Source organism: Condylura cristata, unplaced genomic scaffold, assembly GCF_000260355.1.
Source record: "Condylura cristata isolate star-nosed mole 26May11 unplaced genomic scaffold, ConCri1.0 scaffold00005, whole genome shotgun sequence".
Lineage (NCBI taxonomy): Eukaryota > Metazoa > Chordata > Mammalia > Eulipotyphla > Talpidae > Condylura > Condylura cristata.
In genome coordinates, this window is record NW_004567106.1 from 43,875,578 (window position 1) to 43,900,267 (window position 24,690).

General features: G+C 39.0%; 1 protein-coding gene across 3 annotated transcripts in view; it reads right to left on the reverse strand.

Moving 5' to 3' along the window:
- Nucleotides 1-24,690, reverse strand: part of SRPK2 (SRSF protein kinase 2) — a 106,488-nt gene that overhangs the window by 14,993 nt on the left and 66,805 nt on the right. For all 3 annotated transcript variants that reach the window (XM_012720824.1, XM_012720825.1, XM_004676917.2), the window contains exons 3-12: nt 22,820-22,928; nt 22,181-22,268; nt 21,877-21,964; nt 19,466-19,572; nt 10,040-10,205; nt 8,695-8,720; nt 6,995-7,241; nt 5,984-6,466; nt 2,022-2,122; nt 1,808-1,915 (exon numbers count right to left, since the gene is read on the reverse strand). In XM_012720824.1, coding sequence (XP_012576278.1) covers nt 1,808-1,915; nt 2,022-2,122; nt 5,984-6,466; nt 6,995-7,241; nt 8,695-8,720; nt 10,040-10,205; nt 19,466-19,572; nt 21,877-21,964; nt 22,181-22,268; nt 22,820-22,928 — 1,523 coding nt within the window. The remainder of the gene's footprint in view (nt 1-1,807; nt 1,916-2,021; nt 2,123-5,983; nt 6,467-6,994; nt 7,242-8,694; nt 8,721-10,039; nt 10,206-19,465; nt 19,573-21,876; nt 21,965-22,180; nt 22,269-22,819; nt 22,929-24,690) is intronic.

The window sequence follows — 24,690 nt, forward strand, 5'->3', positions numbered from 1 at the left end:
AGGAAGGAAGGAAGGAAGGAAGGAAGGAAGGAAGGAAGGAAGACACCACCACAGGAGAATATGCTGGGTTCTAGCTTCTGAGGGACTGGGTGCAAACTAAGTCCCTGCTGCACAGTAGCCTCTGAATTTTAGAAAAAAATTCAACAAAAGTTCACTAATTCTTTTAACTATTCTTCTCCACACCTAGCATGTCCAGAAGTGAATGCATTTCCATAGAAGTCTGTTATTGATGTTTACGCCCCCATTCACAGACAGCAAGGGCAGAAGCTGGCAAAAGACTGTGTAGAAGAACTAATCCATTTCTAATGGAAGACAACAGTGAATGATGACCTGGTATGAAAATCATACTGACAAGTACATCTGCAATCTTGTCCTATTTTTCTGGTTATATCACCGAAATATAACCCCCAAAATTAGCAGCACAGGATTTCAGAGTTCAAAGTACTCCCAGAGTCTAATCCAGGGCAGCACTGATAACTGGGGACATGCAAGGCTCGACCTCACCACATCCTGAAACAGAACATTTCTCCCCCGCAGCTCCCCTTTCTGCTGACCTGGCCTCTGCCTCCCATTGTCTCTCACCTCCTCCACCGCATCCTGCTCTGGAGTCACACAGAGTGAGTCAGATTCTCTCTAAATTCAAAGGAATCATCACAGGCAGATCAGCTCTCATAACCATTCTGTTCCAGACCTGGCATGGTGGGGACTCAGCTTTTGATACTCAAAATAAATAAATAAATAAAAGCTCAGTTTTAAAACTTACCCATAGCTGTAATCTCGTCTCAGATCATGCTAACTTTAAAGATGCAAAACATCTTATTTTCATATTCTCTAGCCACTACCAGCTCTTTATCATAAGAGAATACACAATAAAGCACACTCGAAAGAACTGTTAGTATTTGAGTATACACATTTTTTCTGCATTGTTTTCAGTGAGAAGACAGATGCCAAACTCTACATAAAAGTCCTATTATATCAATAACAGAGAACTTAGGAAAACAAATAGAAAATAAGAAAAGCATGAATCGCCTCCTAGGAGAAAGGCACTGAACTGGTTAGGAACCGGAGAAACAGAGGATTATAGATGTGTACCCACTGATGCCCATCAACTCACAGGTAGGATAAGTGAGAGAAGGCTGCACTGGTTGGGCTGGAGGAGAGTTCAGTCACAACTATACTCGTGCTGCACAAAAGACAGGTATGACACACGCATGATAAGGTCTGAGGGAATTATCACCATGTTTATGGGGAGAGAGTCTGTACCCAAAGGGGGGCATGCAGCTGCTGGTGACGGATGGCCAGAGGCAACAATCAGCCAGAAGATTCTCAAGATTTGCTCCATAAAGAGAGAGTGAATACTGATGTTCCTTTCCTCTCAAGTAAGCAGCTAAGGTCTGTCAGAGGCCACTAAGAAGGATCTTTCAGTTCTATCTTCCCTCTCATCTCCACAGTGTGAGTGAAGAGAAACTGTAGCCAACCAACCTCAGAAACCAAAAGGAATCACTTGAAGGCATTCTGTCACCCCATTTGAGGGTCTGATTCTTGGGCCTATGAGATGATTTCTCATAAGACCAAATTAAAAGCTGGGAGGAAAAAACAAACAAACAAACAAAAACAAAAAAAGAATACCCAGGACATGCCTGAGAAAATTCTTCCTCTTTTGAAGACACCTAAGGCAGCAACATTCCCCTAGCCATCTCACACAGACAAACCTCAGTCAAACCTCACGCACTGGTGAGACTCTTCCCATCATGAGCACTGAGGGACTGAGACCTTAACAGATGAAAATGGCAAAGGCCGTTCTTACCATACAGGCTGTACTCCAAATGTCAGCAGGTGTACTGTAACCTGCTCCTATTAAAACCTCTATGGATCTATATTGACGTGTCTGGATGTCTTCTGTGAAGTGTTTATGCTGGAAGGGAACAGAGGGCATTACTGTGGAGAAACAAAGGATGAAAAACATGTCTTCTCACATGTGATCAAGACCAACATGAATTTAAAAGGAAAATTCTACTTACCACCCAACAAGCATTTCCCAGGTCAGCAATTTTAACTCTAATTTTATCTGCATTCAGTGGATCCAGGGGATTCACCAACAAGTCGGCCGCTCGGGTTTTTGCTGGCATGAGTGAACAGCAGGACAGTTAGTGCTGGGATGAGTTCTGCATGTATGCACATGTTTACTGGACACAATCTCCTTTTCTACAAAACTGGTGGTTTTTGAGGCCTGGAGTACCGTAAGTTGAACTCAAGAGAATTTAGAATTCTTATCTTTGGAAAAGATAAGAGAACTGGGCTACCAAGAGACTCACAGACACTGCCTTGCCTTCTCTCCCCCTCTCCCCTTTGTTCCCTGGTTTCTGCACCCTTAGGTCAGCCCTACTCTGCTCCCTGGCTGTATCTTTCCAGTTGCTCCTCATTCTATCAGGCCCCACTCCCTACCCAACCACATCTAGCTCACTGGTGCACGAAACATGGACACAGAGGCAGAGGGAACACTGTGCTGCACGCTGAGTCCCTTCTGCTGTGGCACCTGACTCACCCAACACCCACACATCCCCACTGCTCCCTCTGCCTGGGCTGAGCACAGCGACCTGACAGGTTAGGGAACCCATGAGAGGATCACGAAAGTAGGCACAAGGCCAAAGTATCAAGTATACTGTTAAGTGGCACAATGAGTCAGTACCTTCAACATCAAAACTTAGAAGTCTGGGTTTCTGCAAAGGATGAACTATACAACCAGGCCTTTTACTTGGTTTTAAAGTCATTCTGAAATGGTATTTATAGTCTATACAGAAAAGCCTGTTCAATATAGAAACATTTTTTTGTTCACTCAAAGCTGACTTTACCTCTCCTTTTGGAATAAATCTGTGCCTTGGAAATCAGTGCTGGGGCGACTCCTATTCCGGGCATCCCACACAGGCAGCAAGGGGGCCGTGCTGTCAGCAGGGCAGTGGGCAGCCAAGGCGCCAGGACCAGAAGCACCCACAGAGCCCCTCAGGAGAGGTGAAAGGAGGTGGAGAGAACACTGGCAAGTTTTACCCCTCAAGACCTATTCTTCAAGCTCACAGGTCAGCCCAGATTGGCCAGGCTCGTGTACCCCACTTCTTGCTATGCACCGTGTGGCCACTTTCCTCTTTGTAAGGATGTAACCCGCCACTGAACTTCACAGGGCCAGGGTAGAATGAGAAGAAACATAAAGCCTCAGAAATTATGAGAAAGAAATCAGCACAGATACCCACTCACATGAAGAGAGAAGAATAAGTACACCAGGGTGCTTTGTGGGTTGGTGTGGTGGAGTGACACACATCTGAGGAGCTAGGAGCCTACTATGCCCCTCAACCATGAAGTAAACTAATGTTATCTCAGTTAAAAAAAAGAAAACTATACACCAAAGAGGAAATGGGGCTCAGAAGAGTTTTTCCAGGAGAAAACGTATCAGTAAGTCAAATGCTAGACGGGAAGCACAAAAAACAGTTGAATCCCTCCATTTAATCAAGAAAAGCCAGAAGGTTAGAAAGTGGAATTTGAGGTTCACAAAACTGGATTCAAATCTAAGTTTCAGCAACTGCAATGGATGAGACTGGCGAGTGATTCTGCCACTCTTCGGGCTCAGGATCAGGAAAGGAGGTGGAGTAAGGGAACAGCCCAATCCCACCAATAAAGAGAAAAAAGAAAAAAAGACCAAACATGGAAAGCCAGAGCGGCACCACTGACGGCCACTGGCCAGACCCAGGCCCCCCTGCCTGCAGCCTGACCACCCGCTGGGAGCTAGTGAAGAAACAACCAGAACCTGAGTGTGGGCAACTGAGAGAAGAGCAGTAAAGGAGGCTGCGGCTGCCGGGAGCAAGCAGGCATCCACGACAACTCAAGCGGAGAAAGCAGACTGTCTCTGCCTCTCGCTCCCAGTGCCACTGCTGGCAACATTCTCCAAAGACATTTCTCAGGTGATGTGTAACTCAACTAATCCAGAAGAAATACACTCCAAAAGCCATATCCTCACACATCTTCAACGCAGTCTCTTTGTATTTAACATCCCTCACTTAGATCACTAAACAAAATCTCTTTGATGAATTGCTGCTATCCTCCCGTGTCAGGTCTGAGTTAACCCAGATCACAACACACTGCAAAATTACACTGGGGAATTTATCTCTGGCTTTTAATTACATAAGGGCACAAAGGAGGCAAAGGAGAAAGCGCTTGTATTTCCCACCTTTCATGCTCAGTGTGATACGTAACTATGCCTGGGCCTGACTGTACGAGCCACAAAGGCCCATTTACACACAGGGACACGCTCGTATATCACACCAGAATGGCTTTGCCCACATATCAGATGATCTTTGATTAAGTCATAATTGTGGCAATCTAGCACAGCTCTCATGTTTGCTGCTTCTATCAAGGAGGGAATGAAAAAGTGGGGAAAGATGGGTGGGGGTCCATACCGTTTCTGATAAACTGGTTTCTGAGTGGCACGTATTCATTCCAAGGATGCTATCCTAGAAACTAGTAAGACAGCAGCCAACAGCATCTCAGAGTGAGGAAATAGCCCCACCACTTTCTGCAAGGCACTACCCTATGTCTTCAATTACAAAGGCATGAACATTCTTCCTACCCACAGGAAATTCAGTATCAGGCCCAAGGTATTAGCAGAATTTAATGCTAAAAGCTAATGCCTTCACTCACCAAGTGTTTACAGAATCCTATCTATGTACCAGGTACAATCCTGGCACTGAAAACAGTCCCAGCAAGACATTCAAGGTTCCTCAACCACACCCTAAATTTGCAAACCATGCACCAGTTGGGGAAACTAGCAGTAAATAAAACAAATGACTCACACGCCATATCAGGTAGTTTAGTATGCTGTGAAGAAAACAAAGCAAAAAAAGGACCTAGATAATGAAGGGGGTGTTCAGGGGAAGTACAGGTGATAAGATGAAACTATGATTGACACAGGGCTAGGTGAAGCGTGGAAGTCCTTAATCTGTGGGGTCTGACTCCATCTCCAAGGAGTGTCAGAATTACATTAAATCGTAGGACACCCAGATGCTTTTAGAGAGTTGTGTGATGTAGGGAAATCCCTTATAGTGATAGGTTGTGGTAGCATGGTAATACTGTGAATGAAGAGACACATGTAGGTGAATACATTCCAAGTGAATAAACATCTTCACATTTCCCCTGGTCAAGATAAAAGTAAATCAGGACAGAATGTGTCTACCCAAGTAAAATCCCACACCCTTAGGACGACTTGTTATCGATGATGAGTAAAGTGGTGGAACGGAAGGGCTGCAGAACTCTAAGGCTGTTAGCAGGGCTGGCTCATTTTCCTCACCATGTGTTGCACACTCTCACCAGCAGAGGGAGCAGAGGAGGTTTCTGAGCTTTTCACTGTGGACCAGGATGAAAACCAATGGGGGCACCCAGTTTTGCTTATTAAAGGCGCTTAGTATGTCAGAATATGTCATGTGGCATGCACTCTCAAAATAAGGGTTTGAAATAAGTTATCATGACGCTTAAATCCATGAAACTTTCCTTAAAAATTCAATAGCAGGATCCTATAGCTATCAAAAAAAAAAAAAAAAACTCAACTTAGACAAAAGCAGGAACATTTTTTCTTAAATACAAACAACCAAAACAAAAAACTAAATATAGCACTATCAGACAGAAAAGGATATAAATTATAAATTCCAGAAATCTACAGATGTTAGCTGCTAAATTTAGGTTTTAGCATGTCTGATGTCACTGCATAGATACAAAGATGAGAAAGGTTCAAACATAGTATCTGACATGCACAGAGGAAGTGTAGTAGGACACAATATACTTTAAATTACACTACTTGTCCACAAGTACAAAAGTTAGAAAAAGAAAATGGTAAATGTGTATTCACACGACTTTTCCACTGTCAGCACATTCACTCCACAGCAGTTATCAAAAATTATGACTTTAGGGCCACTGAAAAAAACCTTATGAAAAAGACACTTACTTTTTGGCAAATCCCCAGTGCTGGAGGCTGAAACCGTCCTGCTTCTGTCATGGGATGGGCTGCCTTCCTCAGGCTCAGTAAGTGGGGATCCCTCAGAAAGTGCAGAGCCACAGGCCACAGGTTCCAAGGGCCCAGGAAATAATGATGTGGAGAACTCTGGAAACTGTGACTCAGGAATTTTATGTCGTCCATTTGGCAATTCACCATTGAATTGTTCATAGGAACTACTATATGTGTAATCACTTTCCACATTTGGCTCATCAAGGTTATATTCCTCAGGATTTGGACAATCTTCTTCATCATCATCGTCATCATCCAGCTGCTGTTCCAGTAAGAATGGGCCATTCTCAACGTGACCATTGGTTTTGGGGGATTCTATCCATGTAGGGTCTATGTTCTCAAGTTCCTGCTCAACATCATCTTCATCTTTCTCAATGTTTTCTTTCTCGGCATCTTCTTTCTCTTCTTGATCCTCAACTTCACCTTGAAAAGTTTATGGGTTAACAATTAGAACTTTGTTACAGTAGCATTAGTTACTAATCTCCAATGAGAGGTGTTTGTTAAAGGTACTATATAGAGCAAAAACCTCTTGATCCTCAGAATACAATCCTTAGGTTTTCCAAATCTTATTTTTCACTTATTAAATAGTAATTGTCCTTATTAAATATTTCCCCTTATTAATAAACTCTATAGAGTGTTTTGGAGGGAAATTACTATTTGTAAACAGACCTGTGCTTCCATTTCTAACCTCTGCATTACAATTTCAAGAGAGGTTTTTTGTGTAATTATTAAATAAAAAGATAATTACAAAACAAAGGACAGTTAGAAACAGGATAGAATCATAGTGCCTCTCATTTTCAACTATTTTGAAATATTAATATATTTCTGGCATAGATGAAGTAGAGAGACTCTTCCGCATATTTGAAGTATCACAAAGTCAACTATGTGACAATGACCTGGTAGTAATGACCTCCTGCGCCCCCTGCACCACTGTCCCCTGAATTCACTGACCATTGTCATTAGCAGGTTCTCCTTCAGTCGCCTCCTCTATTCCTTCTGTCTTCAGTTTCACCTCTGGGCGATATTCATCGTCCTGCTCATTGGAAGGTACAGCTGATATGATGTTTTCTTCTATTATTTTCCTTTCTGCTTCTCGTTCCAATTCTTCTATCTCTTGCAGGCGCTTTTCCAATAACTCAGCCTGCCTTTTCTGTTTCTTTTTCAGTTTTTTCTTTTTGTTTTTTGATATTTTTCCTATCTATAATATAGTAATAATAATAATAAAAAAAAAAGCCATACAGGTCAGTTTACTTCTTTTTGAAACATCACATAGTAAGTCGTATACATGTTGATAAAATGGCAAACACCAACAAATTCTACTGTTTTTTTTTTAATTTTTAAAATTTTTATAAATAAAATTACTTGCTTGGACATAGGAGTCACCTTATGGCTATGGTTATCAGTTAAAACCAAATAATAAATCCAGCCCTACCTAATATCAAGTAAAGGAAATGCCAGCAGGTCCTGCCATCAAAGTACTATCATCTATGTTCAATAAACTTTTTCATTTAAGCTCTAAGACTAAATATGCTAAGATATTCTTCAAAAAGCAGTTCTTGCAAGTTTATTTTGATTCTACAAGTATACAAAGTGACGATATTCTTGCTCTCTTTGCTGTCTTACCAACTGTCTGCCAGAACAGGTGTATTTCACTGGTTGTTGGTCAACAGCATTGTTTGTGTTTAGATCTCACACAACGGGCTGTTATAAACAGCCAAGAGTACATTAACTCTAAGAAAGGAGCACATGAAATAAAGGGGGAAAGAAAAAAAGGCCATAATTTCAGTCTGTCTCCATCTGGGCCATCTGACTTGGAAAGTACTACAGTCTTTCAGAGTCCGTAATTGGAACAAGCTAGTCAAGTCTCCATAAATGACTGGGTTCCTGGCAGGCGCAGGTACACCTGTCTATTACAACTCTCCACTGTACAGAGGTTTTCATTCAAAACCAAGAGCTACTGGCAGCACTCAGAATTTTTGTACATTTCCTTTCAAAAGCATTTTGTTCACAGAGCTCCTGTAAGGCAAGGAGGTGAACCATCAGTTCAGGATATTTAAACTATTCTACCTTCTACCAGAACCAAGACACACTTTGATACATCAGGACAGGATTTAATTCTAAGCAGTTTGTTTCATTTTATTTGAGGTGGTGAGATAGGCAACATTTTTTCATATTTAACTACTGATTAATTTAAAAAAAAAAAAAAAAAGACAGCCTCAGAGAAAAAGGTAACCTAGAAGAGTAACAACTCCTACAAAGTGGTTCAGGACCACTGACACTTCAAACCCCATTTGAACCTCTGTTACCTCATTCTTTACCAAACTACCGTACCAAACTCACAACAGCACTTTCATGACACATAAGCAAATGAAGGTAAAGAACATATGTGGGACAGCTACAAACATTCCAACTCTTCAAACGTCAAACTTACTTATACATGAAGTCATACAGCTAATAATATACAGCATTTATATATCTGTTTTTACATCGCTATACATTAGAACATATGCAGCAAAGAGAAAAAAATCCACATATCCAATTTCCCCAAATAAACCTTAAATGAAAAAATATTGCAGAAATAGAAATAGTTTGAAAAGCTTAAAAATGAATAGTTGCATCTGACATGAAGGTGAATATATATGACTACTTACAGGTTTTTGCTGTGGAGCGGTACTCACTAAAACAAAATGAAACAAAATGAATGTTTAGAAGAAGAGATACATATTTATATAGGTAACTTGAATTATAAGATAATCACTGTCATGTAACGGCACTACAACTCCCCAAATCATTAAATACCAGGGCTTCTTAATCATGGTCATCTAAAGTTTATTCAACACACACACACAAAAAAAATCTCTTAAAGGCACAGGAGAGTTGTTAAAAAATCAATCTGGAGGCACTAACTCACAAGAAAATAGAGTTCAAAAATAATACAGAGTTTAAGGGGGGAAAAGTATGTTTTACACAAAATAAAGTGAACATTTAAGAAGTTGTGTCTCAAAACAATTCAGTGACTTTGTACAATTAAACTAAATCAAATACTAGAGCAAATATTCTCTAGTGTGAAATCACACACAGACCTTGCCAGGCAAGGTTCATGAAACAACACCCTGAAGGTAAAGAGGCGGCACATACCCCAAGAGCCCCAGTCAGTTAAAGGACTATAGCCCTTCAGTTTGTATGGTTATTAGCACAGTAGTCACAGAGAACATGAAGAAGGCGTGAAAGCACTTCAATGTAACCATTACCCTCTGTAAAAACCAGAAATAAAATGATATAAGCCAAAACTCAAGCTATATGGTCGCCATGTTTTTACCCTTAGGTCTTTTTTTTTTTTTAAAGGTTTACTTATTTATGCATACAGTATACAAAGTACAGGTCACAGGTGCAGGGGTGGTGAGAGGATTCACCAGACACAGAGTGGGGAACAGACAGGCAGATCGACAAAGTACACTGCTGAGGGGAGCAGCAGGGGAGACAGGAGAGGTCTGCCACGACATGTGGGTCACCTCCGGGGCGGGGATCGAATTCACTGAAGCGGCCGCGGCCAACTTCACAGTGCTGTGCATTAACCCGCTGTGCCACCAGGGAGGGCCACCCTTAGGTCCTTTTAACTAATTCCATATCCTGCAGTTGGACTGATACTAAATGAAAAGTAGGAAACATTCCAACAAAACAACCTGAGAAAAGTTCTGATGACCATGAATGAATTACATGAAACCTGCTGGTATACATTCTCCTGCAGAGAAATGCCCAACACATGATTATGTTCAAATGTAGGTGAAGAAACAGCTAAGAACTTAAATGACCTTTTAAGGGACAACAAAATCCAGCAATTCAGATATTAACTTACAAAATTTAGATGAGGCATCTTCTTTCTCAAGAAAAAGGTCTCCCAATGTACATGCTTAACTTACTTGCCTTCAACATGTAACATGCCTGAATGTCAGTGCCCCCAAACAGACTAAAACAAACCCGGTTGAGTGCTCTCACCTGCAGACCCTGACGGAGGAGGAGCACCTGCTTTCTGCCACTCAGTGGCCTCAGCTGCCATTCTCCTCACATATGCATCATCCACACACATCAAGATGTTTTCCGGCTTTATGTCAGTATGAATAATCTTGCACTTACTGTGTAGATAATCTAACCCCTGAAGGACCTGGTCGTAGCAAAATCAAGATAAGCCATGAGTTTTTAATGCCTTTGCTATTTAATACCTTTGTTATTTTAAAACCTGTTACTAATAATTTTCTAATAATCATAGAGGAGGAAAGACAACAGATACAAAGGATACTTAGTAAATCTCTCTTCCGATTTTGACCCCCCCCCAGGGGAATCTAGCTTTCCCACAACCTGTCAATGTATATATCATTTTGGATATAAATTATATTCATGGAAGCAAATCTACATACCTTACACATTTTAAGTAAATTCTGAGATGTAATTTCCATAAAATACATTTCACCCTTTTTGTATGTAATTCAATGGTTTTTAGGAAATGCAACCATCATCACTAATTCAGTACATTTTCATCACCCCCCCCAAAAAAACACCACTCCCATTAACAGTCAATTCCACATGTCCTCCCAACTTCTACAAGCTTATGCAACCACTAATCTACTTTCTACTCTACAGATTTGATGATTCTGCATATTTTATATAAAGGGAATCATACAATGTATATGTTTGTTTGTTTGTTTTCCCTTAAACTGGCCTAATATTATGAGTTCAAGGTTCATTCATATATATATAACACATGTCAGAACTTCATTTATTTCAACTGCCAAATGGTCCACTGGACACAATTTTTGTTTAACCATTCATTCCTAGATACTTGACTTTTTTCTACCTTGGGACTAACTTTAAAGAAAAAGCATGTATAATTGTTTGTGTGGACATGTGTGTTAACTTCCCAACTATAAACCTTGGAATACAACTGCTGGGTCACAAGGCAATTCTCTGGGTAACACTAAATTGTTTCCAAAGTAGCCACTCCATTGTATATTACCACACCAGTAAAGGATAATAGCCTTCTTTATCATGGTATCTGTAACCTGTCTTTCTTATTTTAAACACTTAATGGGTGTGAAATGTGGATGTCATTTATCTGCATCTCTATATGCATACATTTCCAAAATTAGAGGAAAGGAAAAGCCATCTCCAGTATTCAGACAACACTGTACTATTGAAGTAAAGGTAATTACAGAGTAAAAAATTTAATGTGTTTACTATATTAACTAGAGAAATTAAGCAGACACAAAACAAATATGAAGTAACAGTTACCTACATGTAAAATCAGTTTCTCTGGAATTGTTTCCATCAGAAAGGAATTCCTTCTGTTCTTCCCATAAACACGAGTTGCATTGCAAATACCTATCATGTTCCCATGGTTAAACTACATACTCAACAAATACTCATGTTTAATTAACATCAAATATTTTAAGTCATTTTGGAGTCTTGTCCCCAAAAAGTCAAATAGGAAAGAATATACGGATACAGAGAATCATTCAACTCTATCACGTTCTTAGCAAAAGCCAATGCTTCAGTCTACCCAAGTATCTTTCAAACAACCTTAGCAGACGACAATGATTCATGAAGGAAAATGCAAACAGGAAGATCTGCCTTTTTAAAACAAAGAAAATCCCTAACTTTAACTGAAACAAATTTTTCTATTAACTATTCTTACATGATTTTATTGAATGTGCATCAGTGAGATCCTATAACAGGTCACACATTATTCTAGGAGTTTGATGTATAGCAATAAACAAAAGTCATTGCCTTCATGTGGCTTATAGACTTCATGTCTCATGCCAAGGGGAGGAGAAAATAAATGAACAAAAAATAATAATAATAATAATAAACACGGAGCAGAGCAAATGTGATTCAATGACATGCCAGTGAATTCCTATTGAGTTCAAGTAAAAATGATAAGACTAGGATAAGAAGGGAACTTTTGACTTCTAACCTTAGATTTAATATTCAATGTTCTGGAGTAATAGGCTATTAGTGTATATTGTGTTTCAAATGTCAAAGAACTGATAGTAAGAAAGGTGTTAAATTAAAAAAATGGTTCTAGGTCAATGAACCTGTGATTTCTATTAAATATTTATTTAAATATATTTTTACATTATTATTATTGGTACAATATTAGATTTTTTTCTCTCAGGTGTAGTTCCTGTAAAATTTCTACCACCTAGTCATCCCTGTGCCATCACCGTAATTAATCTCTTGTACTCTTCCCCGTTTTACTCTCTCTCCCTCCTCTGCTGAATGTCTTTGATTTATAGCCTACTAGTTTTGTCCTCTTTTTTTTTTCCTGATCCCTTATTTGGTTCCTCTATATTCCTCCTATAATGAGACCACCTTATAATTTTCTTTTTCCTTCTGACTTATTTCATTGAGTACAATCCCTTCAAGCTCTATCCATGTTGCTGCAAATGGCATGGGTTTGCCATTTTGGATTGAATAGTATTCCACTGTGTGTGTGTGTGTGTGTGTGTGTGTGTGTATAAAGTAATGTTGAACTTTTTTTCATACACACACACATATACACACACCATATTTCTTGATCCAGTCATCTATTTTTGGGCATTTGTACTGCTATAAACATAGGAGTGCAGGTTTCATTTTGAATTAATGTTTTTGTGTCCTCTGGGTAGATCCCTAGGAGGAGAACTGCTGGGTCACATGGTTGCTCCATTATTAGTAGTTTGAGAAATAGCCACACAGCTTTCCATAGTGGTTGGACCAGTTTGTACTCCCACCAGCATCCTCTCCAGCCTTTGTTGTTGCCAGTTATTTTTAATATGTATCATTCTCAATGGTATTTTTTTGTGATTTTGATTTATATTTCCCTGATTATAAGTGGTGTTGAACATTTTTTTTATGTATCTGTTGGCCATTTGCATTTCCTCTTTGGAGAGGTATCTTTTAGCTTTTCTGCCCATTTTTTGACTGGATTGTTTGCTCTGTTTTTGTTGAGTTGTATGAGCCAATGAGTGTTACTGACATTCACAAATTTTTTTTTTTTTTGGTAAACTGAAATATACGAATGTTTCAATTATGAGATTCTGAGAAGTACAAGAAGTTAAAAGCAGGCACACTGACGATTTGCAGTCTACAGAGAGGTCAAAGAAAAAATCTGTTTAGGAATTTTAAATTATTCCAATTGAAAGTTCTTTCAATTATCAAACATTAACTCAAAGTAAAAAGTCAGCACATTTCTAAAAGTATCACTCAGCACCACTCTCAGGCACAAGGTGCCCCCACCTTTTTCTACCTTAGCCCTTTCTTAGTTCCTAGGTTATTTTACTGTGGGAGGAACTACACCTGTAAGAGTAATATGATTCAGTCACAAATTCAATAATATGAGCACCCTGTGACAATGAAGCACTCACCAGTTACAAAGTGTTTATCATCACTACATTCAACTTACCTAGGACTCATTTTTCCTAATGTGCAAACTCTAGACTACTATTTAATACTTTTTTAGCTGAAAGCTAAAAAGAGTGATTCTATTTTCAAAAATAAGTGTTTCCTCTCCCTAAAGCAATAAACCACCTGAAATCCAGAATCAAACAATTGTGGATAATCTTATAACCACTTATGCAGAGTAACTATAGTTCTATATTTATGCAGAATAGCTAAAACTGAAAAAAAAAAAGACAAAAGAATCACACTTCACACCCAAAAATAGATTTCTCCTTGAAAATGTAGGAAAGAGTTAAAAGGAGCCTTTGCTAATTTCCTTTTCTGTTATATTCACTTGTCAAGTCAGTCTTTTGCCTAAAGTCATACTTAGCCTCACCAAAAGGAGGCAGCAGAGGCTGCAGAGATCTTTCAGTTGCCATCTGAATCTACAGAGGCCATTAAAGCTGAGATTAATCTAACCATAATAGGGGCCACATCACAACTCTAAAAACAGAGGGTTGGTTTCTTCATTAAATCAGATTTATAGGTCATCAGCAGTATAGAAATAAAAGCAAAGCCCCCGGTTCTGGCTCAGAAACTAAGGTTTCTAAGCAAGTTCCTTCCCTGACCTCAAATTCAGTCAGAAAATAGGAAGTTTTGTCAAGATGGTGCTAAGGCTTCATTCTATATGCCAATGCACTGTGTTACAAACCATCTATTACGGCTGTTAACAACATAAACTTGCTCCTCTTCACCACAGCTTGCTAGAAATAACTCCTACAAACTTGTAGATATAAAGAAAGGGTAAGTTTAGAGTAATGCAGATATTTCTCCTGAAGGTGTCATCTCCTCAGTCCTGTTCACCACTCAGGGTAAAACTTCCCCACTTCAACTCCCTAAATTCAAAACAAAAAAAGAGCAACTTTGTAAATTGTTTTCTGACTTCGTCACAAAGTGACTTCTTCCCACCCGGAACAATGACACAGATGAGGATAACTGCAATATGTTGCTTCCCCTTTGGGGAATGACACAGCACCCCACTCCTCCTAGGGAAACCTCAACAGATAGCCAGCTGAACCTGCAGAGGGGCAAGCCGAACATTTCAAGATAGGATTTTGTTGTGAATATGGAAAGAAATGGCACAGAGGCTCTCTCTTCAAGGCAAGAGACCTTCCCACTAGGAAAGCTCAGGTTCCTTATTGAGACAAACAAAAGTGAATGCCATCATGTTCTTACAAGCATGATGTTAAACCGAACTGAGAAGCAAGGGGAATACTTATTTAAAAATGAGGACATGAACTAGATAACACATCCAGAAAAAAGTTTCAGTGGATACTGACTTCATATGTTTTGTCCGAAAATATCCTTCTATTTGTTCTTTCTAAATCTGACTAGTTTGGATTAATGAGATAATGTGTAACAGGTGAAAATTCTGAATACAGTCAGCAGGAAACAAAGAACCTATGCTCAGCATTTAGAAAGTAGTAGTAACTTGATAAAGAGGCCAACTCCCTGGAAAAGGAGAGACTTCACCAAATCTGAGCTGAGGCCCCAACATTTTGGGGAAGACAATTCAAAGTTAGTAGAGACCCATTTGTACAACCACACTGAATAAATCCAAAAATACAAAAATATTGGAGACTTCTGGTCTAAAATTGAATAAAACTGGACTAATCACAAATTCACTGATAACTAGGCCAAGTTAAATAATGGTAAATACTAGTAAAGACAAAATCATTCAATGATAAAAAGTTGGTTAATCTGTCCAGGTGAAGTCCAGCTCCAGATATGCCCACAGAATTTACCCCCTACAGAATGTGGGTTTGGAAAAATAATGGTCTTTAATTAGCAGCACCTGCTGCAGATTACAAATAGCCTAAATAATGGTTGTACTAAAAAACAATTTAACTGCTAGCTCTTTGTTTTTAAGATTTCTTTATTTATGATACAGAACTGGGGTACAGGCCAGAGGTGAAGGGGCCGTGAGAGGATTCACCCAAGACAGAGTGGGGAGCAGAACAGGCAGACTAATGAAGCACACTGCTGAGGCGAGCAGCGGGTGAGACATAGAGGTCTGCTGAGCCATGTGGACCACCCCAGAGGCCAGGGATCAAACTCCAACTGCAGTGGCTTGCTGAGCTTTAACCCGCTGCACCACCAGGGAGGGCCTGGCTCTATTTTTAAGGTAAAAGAAAACAATTTATCACACAGATATGAACGTACATCCCCCCACACACACACACAAAGAAATGCCATTACTGAAAATGGCCCGAAATTTTTCTAAGTAGAAATACAATTTCCTGCAGTTGAGGACATGGTCTGTATTTACAATATCTGTATTCAAATCTTGGCTCCATTAGAATAACTATGAGACCTGGACAATATTTTATCGTCTATGAAACACCTCTGTAGAATGAAGAGGTAACACCCTCATAAGCTTTTGATGAGGGTTAGACCACATATAATAGAAATAAAGCATTTAAAGAACAGAGTTCCTGAAAGAGCATGTGACTATCACAGTAGCAGGAGTAATAGTTTTAAAATCCAAGGCTAAAAGCTGTAAGTACATGTTTTTCCTATATTGCAGCAAAACTGCCAAACAAAACCCATGTCCTGCCCTCACCCAGCCTCATTTAATGGCAAGCAGCCACTACTTTACAAGATTTCTGTAAAGGGCATAGAATTAAACCTTACACTTTGGAAAAGTAAAATGTCAGCTACCCTTTCAATTACATAAGAAAGTCAAAGCTCCGTTTAAAGAACAGCAAGGGCATTTAAAGAAGTCATCACCTGCGGTACATCTTTAATGCATCTCAAAAAAACAAATACTGCCAACACAAGAACCCTTTTTCTTTCAGTTTTAGAAATAGAAGCCAGCCATAAAATAGACCTCAATAAAGATGATTTAAAAAGAAAGAAAGAAAGATGGCAAGCGAACAGACAACCGCAAGCCTCCATGCTTGACGTCAGGGAGCAATGGGGCCGGTAGAGTCCTGCCACCGTCGGCAGAACCCACCCACTATCCCTACTCTGACCCAGCACTAGGTCTACTACAGTTAAATAAGGATGGCTAAAGACTGACTGCAGGATTAAGAATAATAGGAAATCTTTAAAAAGTTTAAAAAAAAAAAACTGTTACTTGAGAAATTGAGCAAATGGTAACATTTACCTATGAGGTCATCAAATCCCAACCAGGTAAGCTATGTTGTAAAGTAAAAACAAGAAAAGATTTCTGTTTTGTATATAAGAAAAACAACCTATCAAAAACATTTCTTGACCTCCCCACCCCCGCCGCCCCTACACACACACACACACACACACACACACACACACACACACACAATCTGGAAGAAGCCACAAAAAGATGCAGAACTTAATACATGATGTATCTCCAACATGCTCACAATGCAATAGGGAAGACAGGATAGTTACTTTGTGCTAGTCACTATGCTGGGATGTTTTATCAGTAGTCCTTCAGTATTAATCTGCACAATCAGATCACAAATTATAACTTTTACAAATGCAGAAACAGGTTCCCACAGGCTAAGTACCTTGACCAGACCCCAAAATAAGTCTACTGTTAAGGCTGTACCCACTGCACTTACTCCTCATTTCAGTGGTTCTCAACAACGGTGTATTTTTGCCACCCTCACACCCCCGAAACTTTTGATACAGCTCAGAGACAACTTAAATTGTCACCTTTGAGGGGTATGTGGCTGACACAGGCTTCTAATGAGAAAAGGCCTGGGATGCTGTTAAACATGCTGCAAGACACAGGACTAGTCCCTACAACAAAGAATTATCCAATATCCTGTCAATAGTGCCGGGATCGATACACTGGAGCCTATATCAGAGACCTACAATCATTGGGAAAGAACCAAATATAGGCCACGGTAATTCCAAAAGGAAAGAAATTATGCTTCTGAGTCCTATGGAAAACACTTGTGACATAGGTGAAATTTTGGTTGAGCCTTTAAAAACACAGGCAGTACAGAAAACTAAAGGTAAAAGAACACACATTCAGCAATAAACAAACCTACAGACTATTTCAAAAGCAAAATCTAGGATAATTTCTTAAGAGTAGTTCTCCCAGCTTCTGGTTCTCTGGGTGCCACCAGCTATGCTGCAATAACCTGGACTACGCCACAGCAGCTGTGGCTGCCCAGCCAACCCCAGCATAGCTGTGTTTGGGTTTCAGGAAAAACCTCACAGCAGTACTGGAAACACCGGGCTCAGGTATGAACCTGGCCAGCACCACTCAGATACAGCAGAGCTCACCTGCCCAGTCCTCGTGCAAAATGGTGCAAAATGGCACAGGGCAGATTAGACACACTTCCTGGGCTCTGGTTTTGAAACCTACACTAGTTTCGAAAACGATCAAATAATTTCAAGCACCCACTGGCACCAATTATGTACAGACTTGTACCTACATCAATTAAGTCTTCAGAGCAGCTGCTGGTATGGAAAATAGACCAATTGGGTTGGAAAGGTGGAAGATAGGCGGGAGTTTCAGCTTGAGGGAGAAAATCCAGCGGCTCCAGCAGCTAAAGAGAGGCTTTATTCATTGTGGGAAGGTATGACTCAGCTTCTTTTGGGTTGTAGAGCAGCTGCTTGGGAAGGATTCAGTAGACTTGGGAGAAAGGCTTGATTCAAGAAGGTTTAACTCAGTTTGGGAGGAGTTTCAGAAGATGACGACTTGGACTTCAGGAGAGACACTGCTAAGCCATCTCTTCAGCACCACCTGTGGACTTCCCCCAGCTGCCACAGGTTAGCTGGATCCTGGGCTGTAGCTGACAGGTGTGCCACCAGTTTCTGAGTTCCTTCCGAAAGACAACGCCATCTTCACAAGTCACTGTAGTTTTGAACTGTTATGACACCATGGACACTGTCCGGAGGGGGACAGTGAGCCATCTGTAGCCTAAGAAACTCTTCCCTTTATCCTAATCTACCCTAGCAAATAAAGGCTATTGGTTTTGCACCCTGAGATTGAACCGGTCTTGCAATCGTGAGCGCACAAGTGAAGAACGTCATAAACCGTGAGTAATTCCAATTCCATTAAACAGATTTAAACTTTAAAGATTTTTAAAGTGGGTTTAACAAATCTATTCAATATGCATATATGCAAACACATACTAACTACAATTGTTAGGCAGTTTCTTTCATAGTTCATCTCTTGAATTCACAATTCTTCAAACATAAGTTATTCTCTGATTCTGTCCTTAAACCAAGGTCTGTATTTCATGCCTGGAAACTCTGGCAGGTCTAGTCAAACCACCAAGTTATCTTCTCCAACAAACCAAGCAACCTCTTTTATGTACTTTATGTTCTGCAGAATAACCCAGAGCATGATAATCAAGAATAAGTTTTATCTACAACATTCCAAACTTAGGCTGTTAAGCATTAAGTGAAATATAGACTGCTATAACCCATGAAGAAAACAGAATCTGTTAAACACTTCTAATTATAGATGATCTTCCAGGCATGTATACTTCATATAATTATCTGCTGGTGCATCAACATTTGACCTTAGCCAAAGATTTTCTTGTGTGAAGGCAACAGAAAAGTACAAATCTAATAAATATTACATTCCCTTCTAAATTTAAATAGTGCTTAAATTGCCTTTTGTTTTTCCTCCATCCAAAGATTCTCAGAACTAGTGTTATTTGTTTAAACTGAAATATTTTCTAGGAACTAGGTGGGGCATTTTATAGTAATGACACTGAATAAAAAGTTTCTCATTGTACCATACATATTTAAAAAAGGTTAAGATGACAAAAGAAATGTATACCTGTTACATTATTTCTGTTATGAAAATGATTAATCATTAAATAAATATAAAATTGACTTAACAAGCTTTAAATATTATGCACAATAATATATACCTACTTTTTTAAAAACAGGAATTAAGTATGCTTATGTGTGTTTTAAAGAAAGCAGCAATTCATGTTGGAAGGATAGCCAGTAATGGGGGGGTGGGGGGGTTGGAGAGGTTGCCCTCCTAAGCCTCACCTGTCGAATGATACTCTTCACACAACGGACTGGGAGGCCTTGGTAGTTGGACTTGATGATCCACTTGAGGAGATGGTGGCCAAGCACCTCAAAGACCATGCAGACATCTGAGACACAGTTAAGGAGTTTGCTAGTTATTGAAAGCAGCATCACTGTGGCACTTGGCAAGACCTTCATTATGTTATAAAACGCAACATCAATACCTGCAATAATACCAGAAGTAGCCCTCTGCTATTTCTCACCAAATCAAAAGACCTAATATTTACTAAGTACTCAGTATGTGCCACCTATTATTTAAAGTGCATTTGTAACAACCTTACGGAACAGTCATTCTCAAGTATAAACAAGGTGACTAAAACCTTGGAGAGTTTAAAGAACTCTCCTGTGTTTTAGAGTTGAAAGGGGCCACGGCTGTTACTAATGCTACTGTGTGCTCCCTCTTAGCCACTTCTCCTCAATGATCAGCCATACTGAAAATGAGCAACTGGAAGTTCACTAAAATTTATGAAGAAAAAAATAAGGAACTTCCTTGTCTTAACTGTCCACCTGCCTGAATTTCTACACTACATATCACATAAAACACTGTATAAAAGTCTCCAAAGACAGTGAAGACCTATTTGATCTTCTCCTTCAATGACTTCACTGCACAACTGGATCAATTTTAATACATGAAGTGCTTTTTAAAGGCCTCCCTGGTGGCACAGGGGTTAAAGTCAAAGCGTTATCAAGCAATCACCTGCTGCTGTAACATGAGTTCAATCTCCAGCCAGGGAGATGATCAACATGGCACAGCAAACCTCTCCTATCTCATCTACTGCTCCCATTAGCCACTAAATCCACCTGTTCTGCTCCTGTCTCATCTACTGCTCCCATTAGCCACTAAATCCACCTGTTCTGCTCCTGTCTCCTCTAGCCACCACCCCACCCCTCTCATCTACCCCCAGTTCTTGTATTGCCCAAATAAATAAGCCTTAAAGAAAAAAAAGCAGTTTTCAGAATGCATACTCACGAGATGAGATGTCATTAGGCACAACCTGTAATAATGAAATCTCAGAAATCTGGTGTTTGCAAACAATTTCTGGTTCTAGCACTGGCCCTCCAAAACTATGACCCTCCAAAGTCCATCACACAAATAAATTCAAATCATTCACACAAGATTTTAAAGTCCTGAAACTCTTCATGAACATTTTGCTCAACCCTGGAAGCTTACAGATAAGCTTTTAAAGGTTAACTGAAACATAATTCAAATGGTCATCCTACCAAAATCAATTTACAGATTCAATGCTATTCCAATGAAAATCTCGATGACATTTTTCAGAAAAATAGAACAAATACTGACGAAATTCATATGGAACCGCAAAAAAACAATAATAACCAAAGCCTATTGATGAAAACAAAGGAGAATGGGTATCACTTCCAAACTACAAAGCCATTACAATTAAAACAGTGTGGTACCGGAACAAAAACACGTAGGAGAAAGTCCAGAAATAAAGCCAAGTATGTACAGACAAAGAACTTGCAATGGGAACAAGGACAGTCTACACTCTAATTGTAGTTAATTACTCTACTATGCACTCTATTTTATGTCAGAAATTTTATATTATGAAGGTTTTTAAAGAAAAACTGTGCTCGCTAACATTAAAGACTATATCAAAGTCATCAACTAGCACATAAAGGATATCACTTACTTTTTACAAGGCATTTTTCCCCCCCAAAGCAGAGAAACAAGAAGAAAAGTAAAGAAAATCAAAATACTTCCCATATTCACCTGACAGAAGGATGATCACCTCCAGGATTAAATATAACTTTGTTATGGTGACATATGCAGAGCATTTTTCCTCTGAATGTCTCAACCTCACCTAATTCTTACCAGCTGTTGGAGGAAACATGGCCCTTGAATACTGGTTTTGTGAAGTTTAACGCAAAAAGTAGTTCTGGCCATCTACCAGTGCAAACACAGACTTCATTAGCACAAAAATCATCACTATCATTATAATTGTTAATGATTATTATAATATTAATTATAACATTATTATTAAAATATTAATGCTTTTGAAATATTAAATGATTAACAATTACTTGGTTTAGTAATAAAATTATTGTTAATTAATTAATCTATTAATCTAATATTAATATTTAAAATATTAATGCTATGCCAAAATCAAGGCAAGTTGTCAAATAATTTTTTGGATGTTGCTATCCATAAACCCTCAAAAAGGCTCTTGCAGAACACTCCAAGCACACCATTTTGTAACACCCTGTGCCAGAACTAGAGCTTTCTGTGGAAGTGGTATGGCACTCAACAGAACTGCAAATGGGCATGAAACATTTATCCTTTTAATGTAAAATGTAAGAAGAAAACTACTGTACATACTGTACACTGGGATTAACAGGACAGTCAGAAAGGATACGTATCCCATTCATGCCTGAAATCTTGAAGTCATCAATTAGCTGTACCACCATATCTTTATTTGGATCAGTGGGGTCACTTTCTCGAACCTAAAGAATGGAAAATGAATTAAACAGACAGAAGGTCAATGTCATTTCCATTATACAAACCATAATTGTTTTTTGAACATGATATTTTAAAAAATAAAAGATTCAGTATAAACTTATAAAATGAATTCACTTTTAATTCAGTAAAACCTGGAAATCCCTCCATAAAATTTTAAGCTATTCATTTTTCTTCAATCATTTACACTTTATAATACTTACACACTTCAGCAATTTTATTTCATCCAGGGCTGTCTCTGTATAATGCTGGGCACTTTTGACAACTTTCATTGCAACAAATCTTTTCCCCCTAATTAAAAAAAGAAATACATGTTTTTAATGTAATAAACAGAAATGATCCTTATGATGACAACCAATAAAGAGACACTTTTAATAGGTTCTCATTGAAAATAGTACCCTTCACATTATGTCAGCATAATGAAGAAGTGGGTCCACAGGTCAAAATCTCTTTTGTACCACTATTCACTGCATACACATGGGTATGTGTAGTGTGTAGTAACTGCGTTTGGTACTATAGGCCATGGCTTTTTCAAAAAGTCAGAAACCACAGAATTGAACGAGCCAAACATTTTTATTTTGTATTTGAATGTTTTATAAATGTATGATGCATATGTAGCACAATTTCAATGAATAAGCTTTAAACATAAAGCTAGAGGAACACTATGTAGATCACAGGTAATAAAGTACTAATAGTGGTGAGGGGTGATAGCTAACACACAGGGCAGGCATATGCTAAGTATTTTACATGCCACAACAGAAGCAAGTGTGCCCACAATCATACTTTGCAATAAAATAAAGATGTTGATCTGACATGGAATCAAATGCACAAGGAACACTTACTGCATGTCCCAGCACAGCCATACAGTAGAGAAGTGTCCCCATCCTAGCTTCCTGATAACATGGTACCGGCCATTGAATAGGTCCCCGATTTTCACTGGGTGATAGCCGCCTGTTTCAAAATAAAAGGGTTTCTTTTAATTTCAGAAAATGCTATCTCATCTCCTCCTTTGTCACTTCTTGATGCCATAAATAGTCTAGTAAAATTCAAATTAAAACCCGTTTAACAGCACTTTTTTCCCAAGAATATAGTTCATAAGGAGAAAGGTGTCCTATACTTCATATTAGGCTTTATGACTTTGTTCACATTTAATTTTTAAAGGCAGCAAATCATGTAACAATCTATACCTAGTAGATGGAGGTGCACATGTGTAAACACCAGCTCTTGATGATGCCAAAGAAACTTTTTTGAGCAGTAAGTTAAGCTCAAACCTTTAGATAGTACAATATTTACCTAAGTAAAATATGCATAATTCTGCATACACCAATAGTTTATAGGTAACCTGTAAGAACAATATAATGTATAAAAATGTACCCTCTTAAAAGAGTTTGTTTCTCTCACCACTCTCCCTTCAACTTCAAACCCCTGCTGGGAAACCTTCAGTTATTAGCAAACTGATTGAAGAGAAAGGGTAACCTGAAGACTCCAGGGGGGAGCTTAAGGGTTCCTCACAGACATTTAGCACTTTAAAAAAAAAAAAAAAAACCTTCACTGTATTTTTCAGTGGAATAAGCAAGGTAAAATGTACCAGGAGTAATGATACCTTTTTTTGTGCAATGCACAAGAATGAGTCTAAAAGAAATAATATCTCTGTATATAAAATACTTTTACTCTTTTTATTGTTTTCTAACTTAAAGTTTTTTTCTACAACAAACTGTACTTTCTGGCTTTTTATAAATGTTTGCTTTTCATAGCAAAGGTGTTTCTCTATTTTTTTCAAATTCTGAATTCTTGTAAAAAATATTTATGCATGCAAGAACTGGGTACAGGTCAGAGGTGCAGAAATGGGGGTGAGAGGATTTAGAGACAAAATGGGGACCAGAACAGATACAGCCACTGAAACACACTGCTAAGGGGAGCAGCGGCTGAGACGGGAGAGGTTTTCTGTGGGTCAGATCCCTTGCTGGGGTCAAACGCATGCTGCAGTAGGTGGTGAAAGCTTGATGAAGGCCCTAACCTGCTGGAATCAGTCATGGATGATTTACATCTAGTGTTGAGAGGCTCAACGTGACACTACAGCAGTTATATGAAACACAAACCCATATCTTTCATGACATCTGTGTTACTCTCAGAGGTAAGAGACATGACAAATGTTTTGAACACTTAAATTGTGTTGAATTAGTGAAGTAGAATTTGACAAGATATTGTGTGTCTACCATTCTGACTCCCAGTTCACCATTATACTTGCTTTTCCCAGGATTTTAATATAAAGTCTATAAAAACATTTTGGGGGCCCTTCCTGGTGGCACAACAGGTGAGGACACAGCACTGCAAGCTGGCCGCAGCAGCTTCTACCTCGGAGGTGACCCACATGGCGCGGCACACTACTCCTGACCCACCTGCTGCTCCCCTCAGCAGTGTACTTCATCAATCTGCCCATTCTGCTCCCCACTCTCTCTGGTGAAGCCTCTCACTGCCCCACAATTCTGGCTTGGACCCCAGTTCTATATGAATAGTAATAATTTTTAAAATTAAAAAAAAAAACACATTTTGGACCAAAGATAGGAAATAAAAGATAGTAAATGAGGGGTAAGACACAGTGTGTTATAAAGCTGAAGGTGTAAGTAAATCTATTGTCGTAAACACTTTACAATGTAGACATGTCAAATCATTGTACTATATACCTTAAACAGTGTCATAAGTCAATTATATC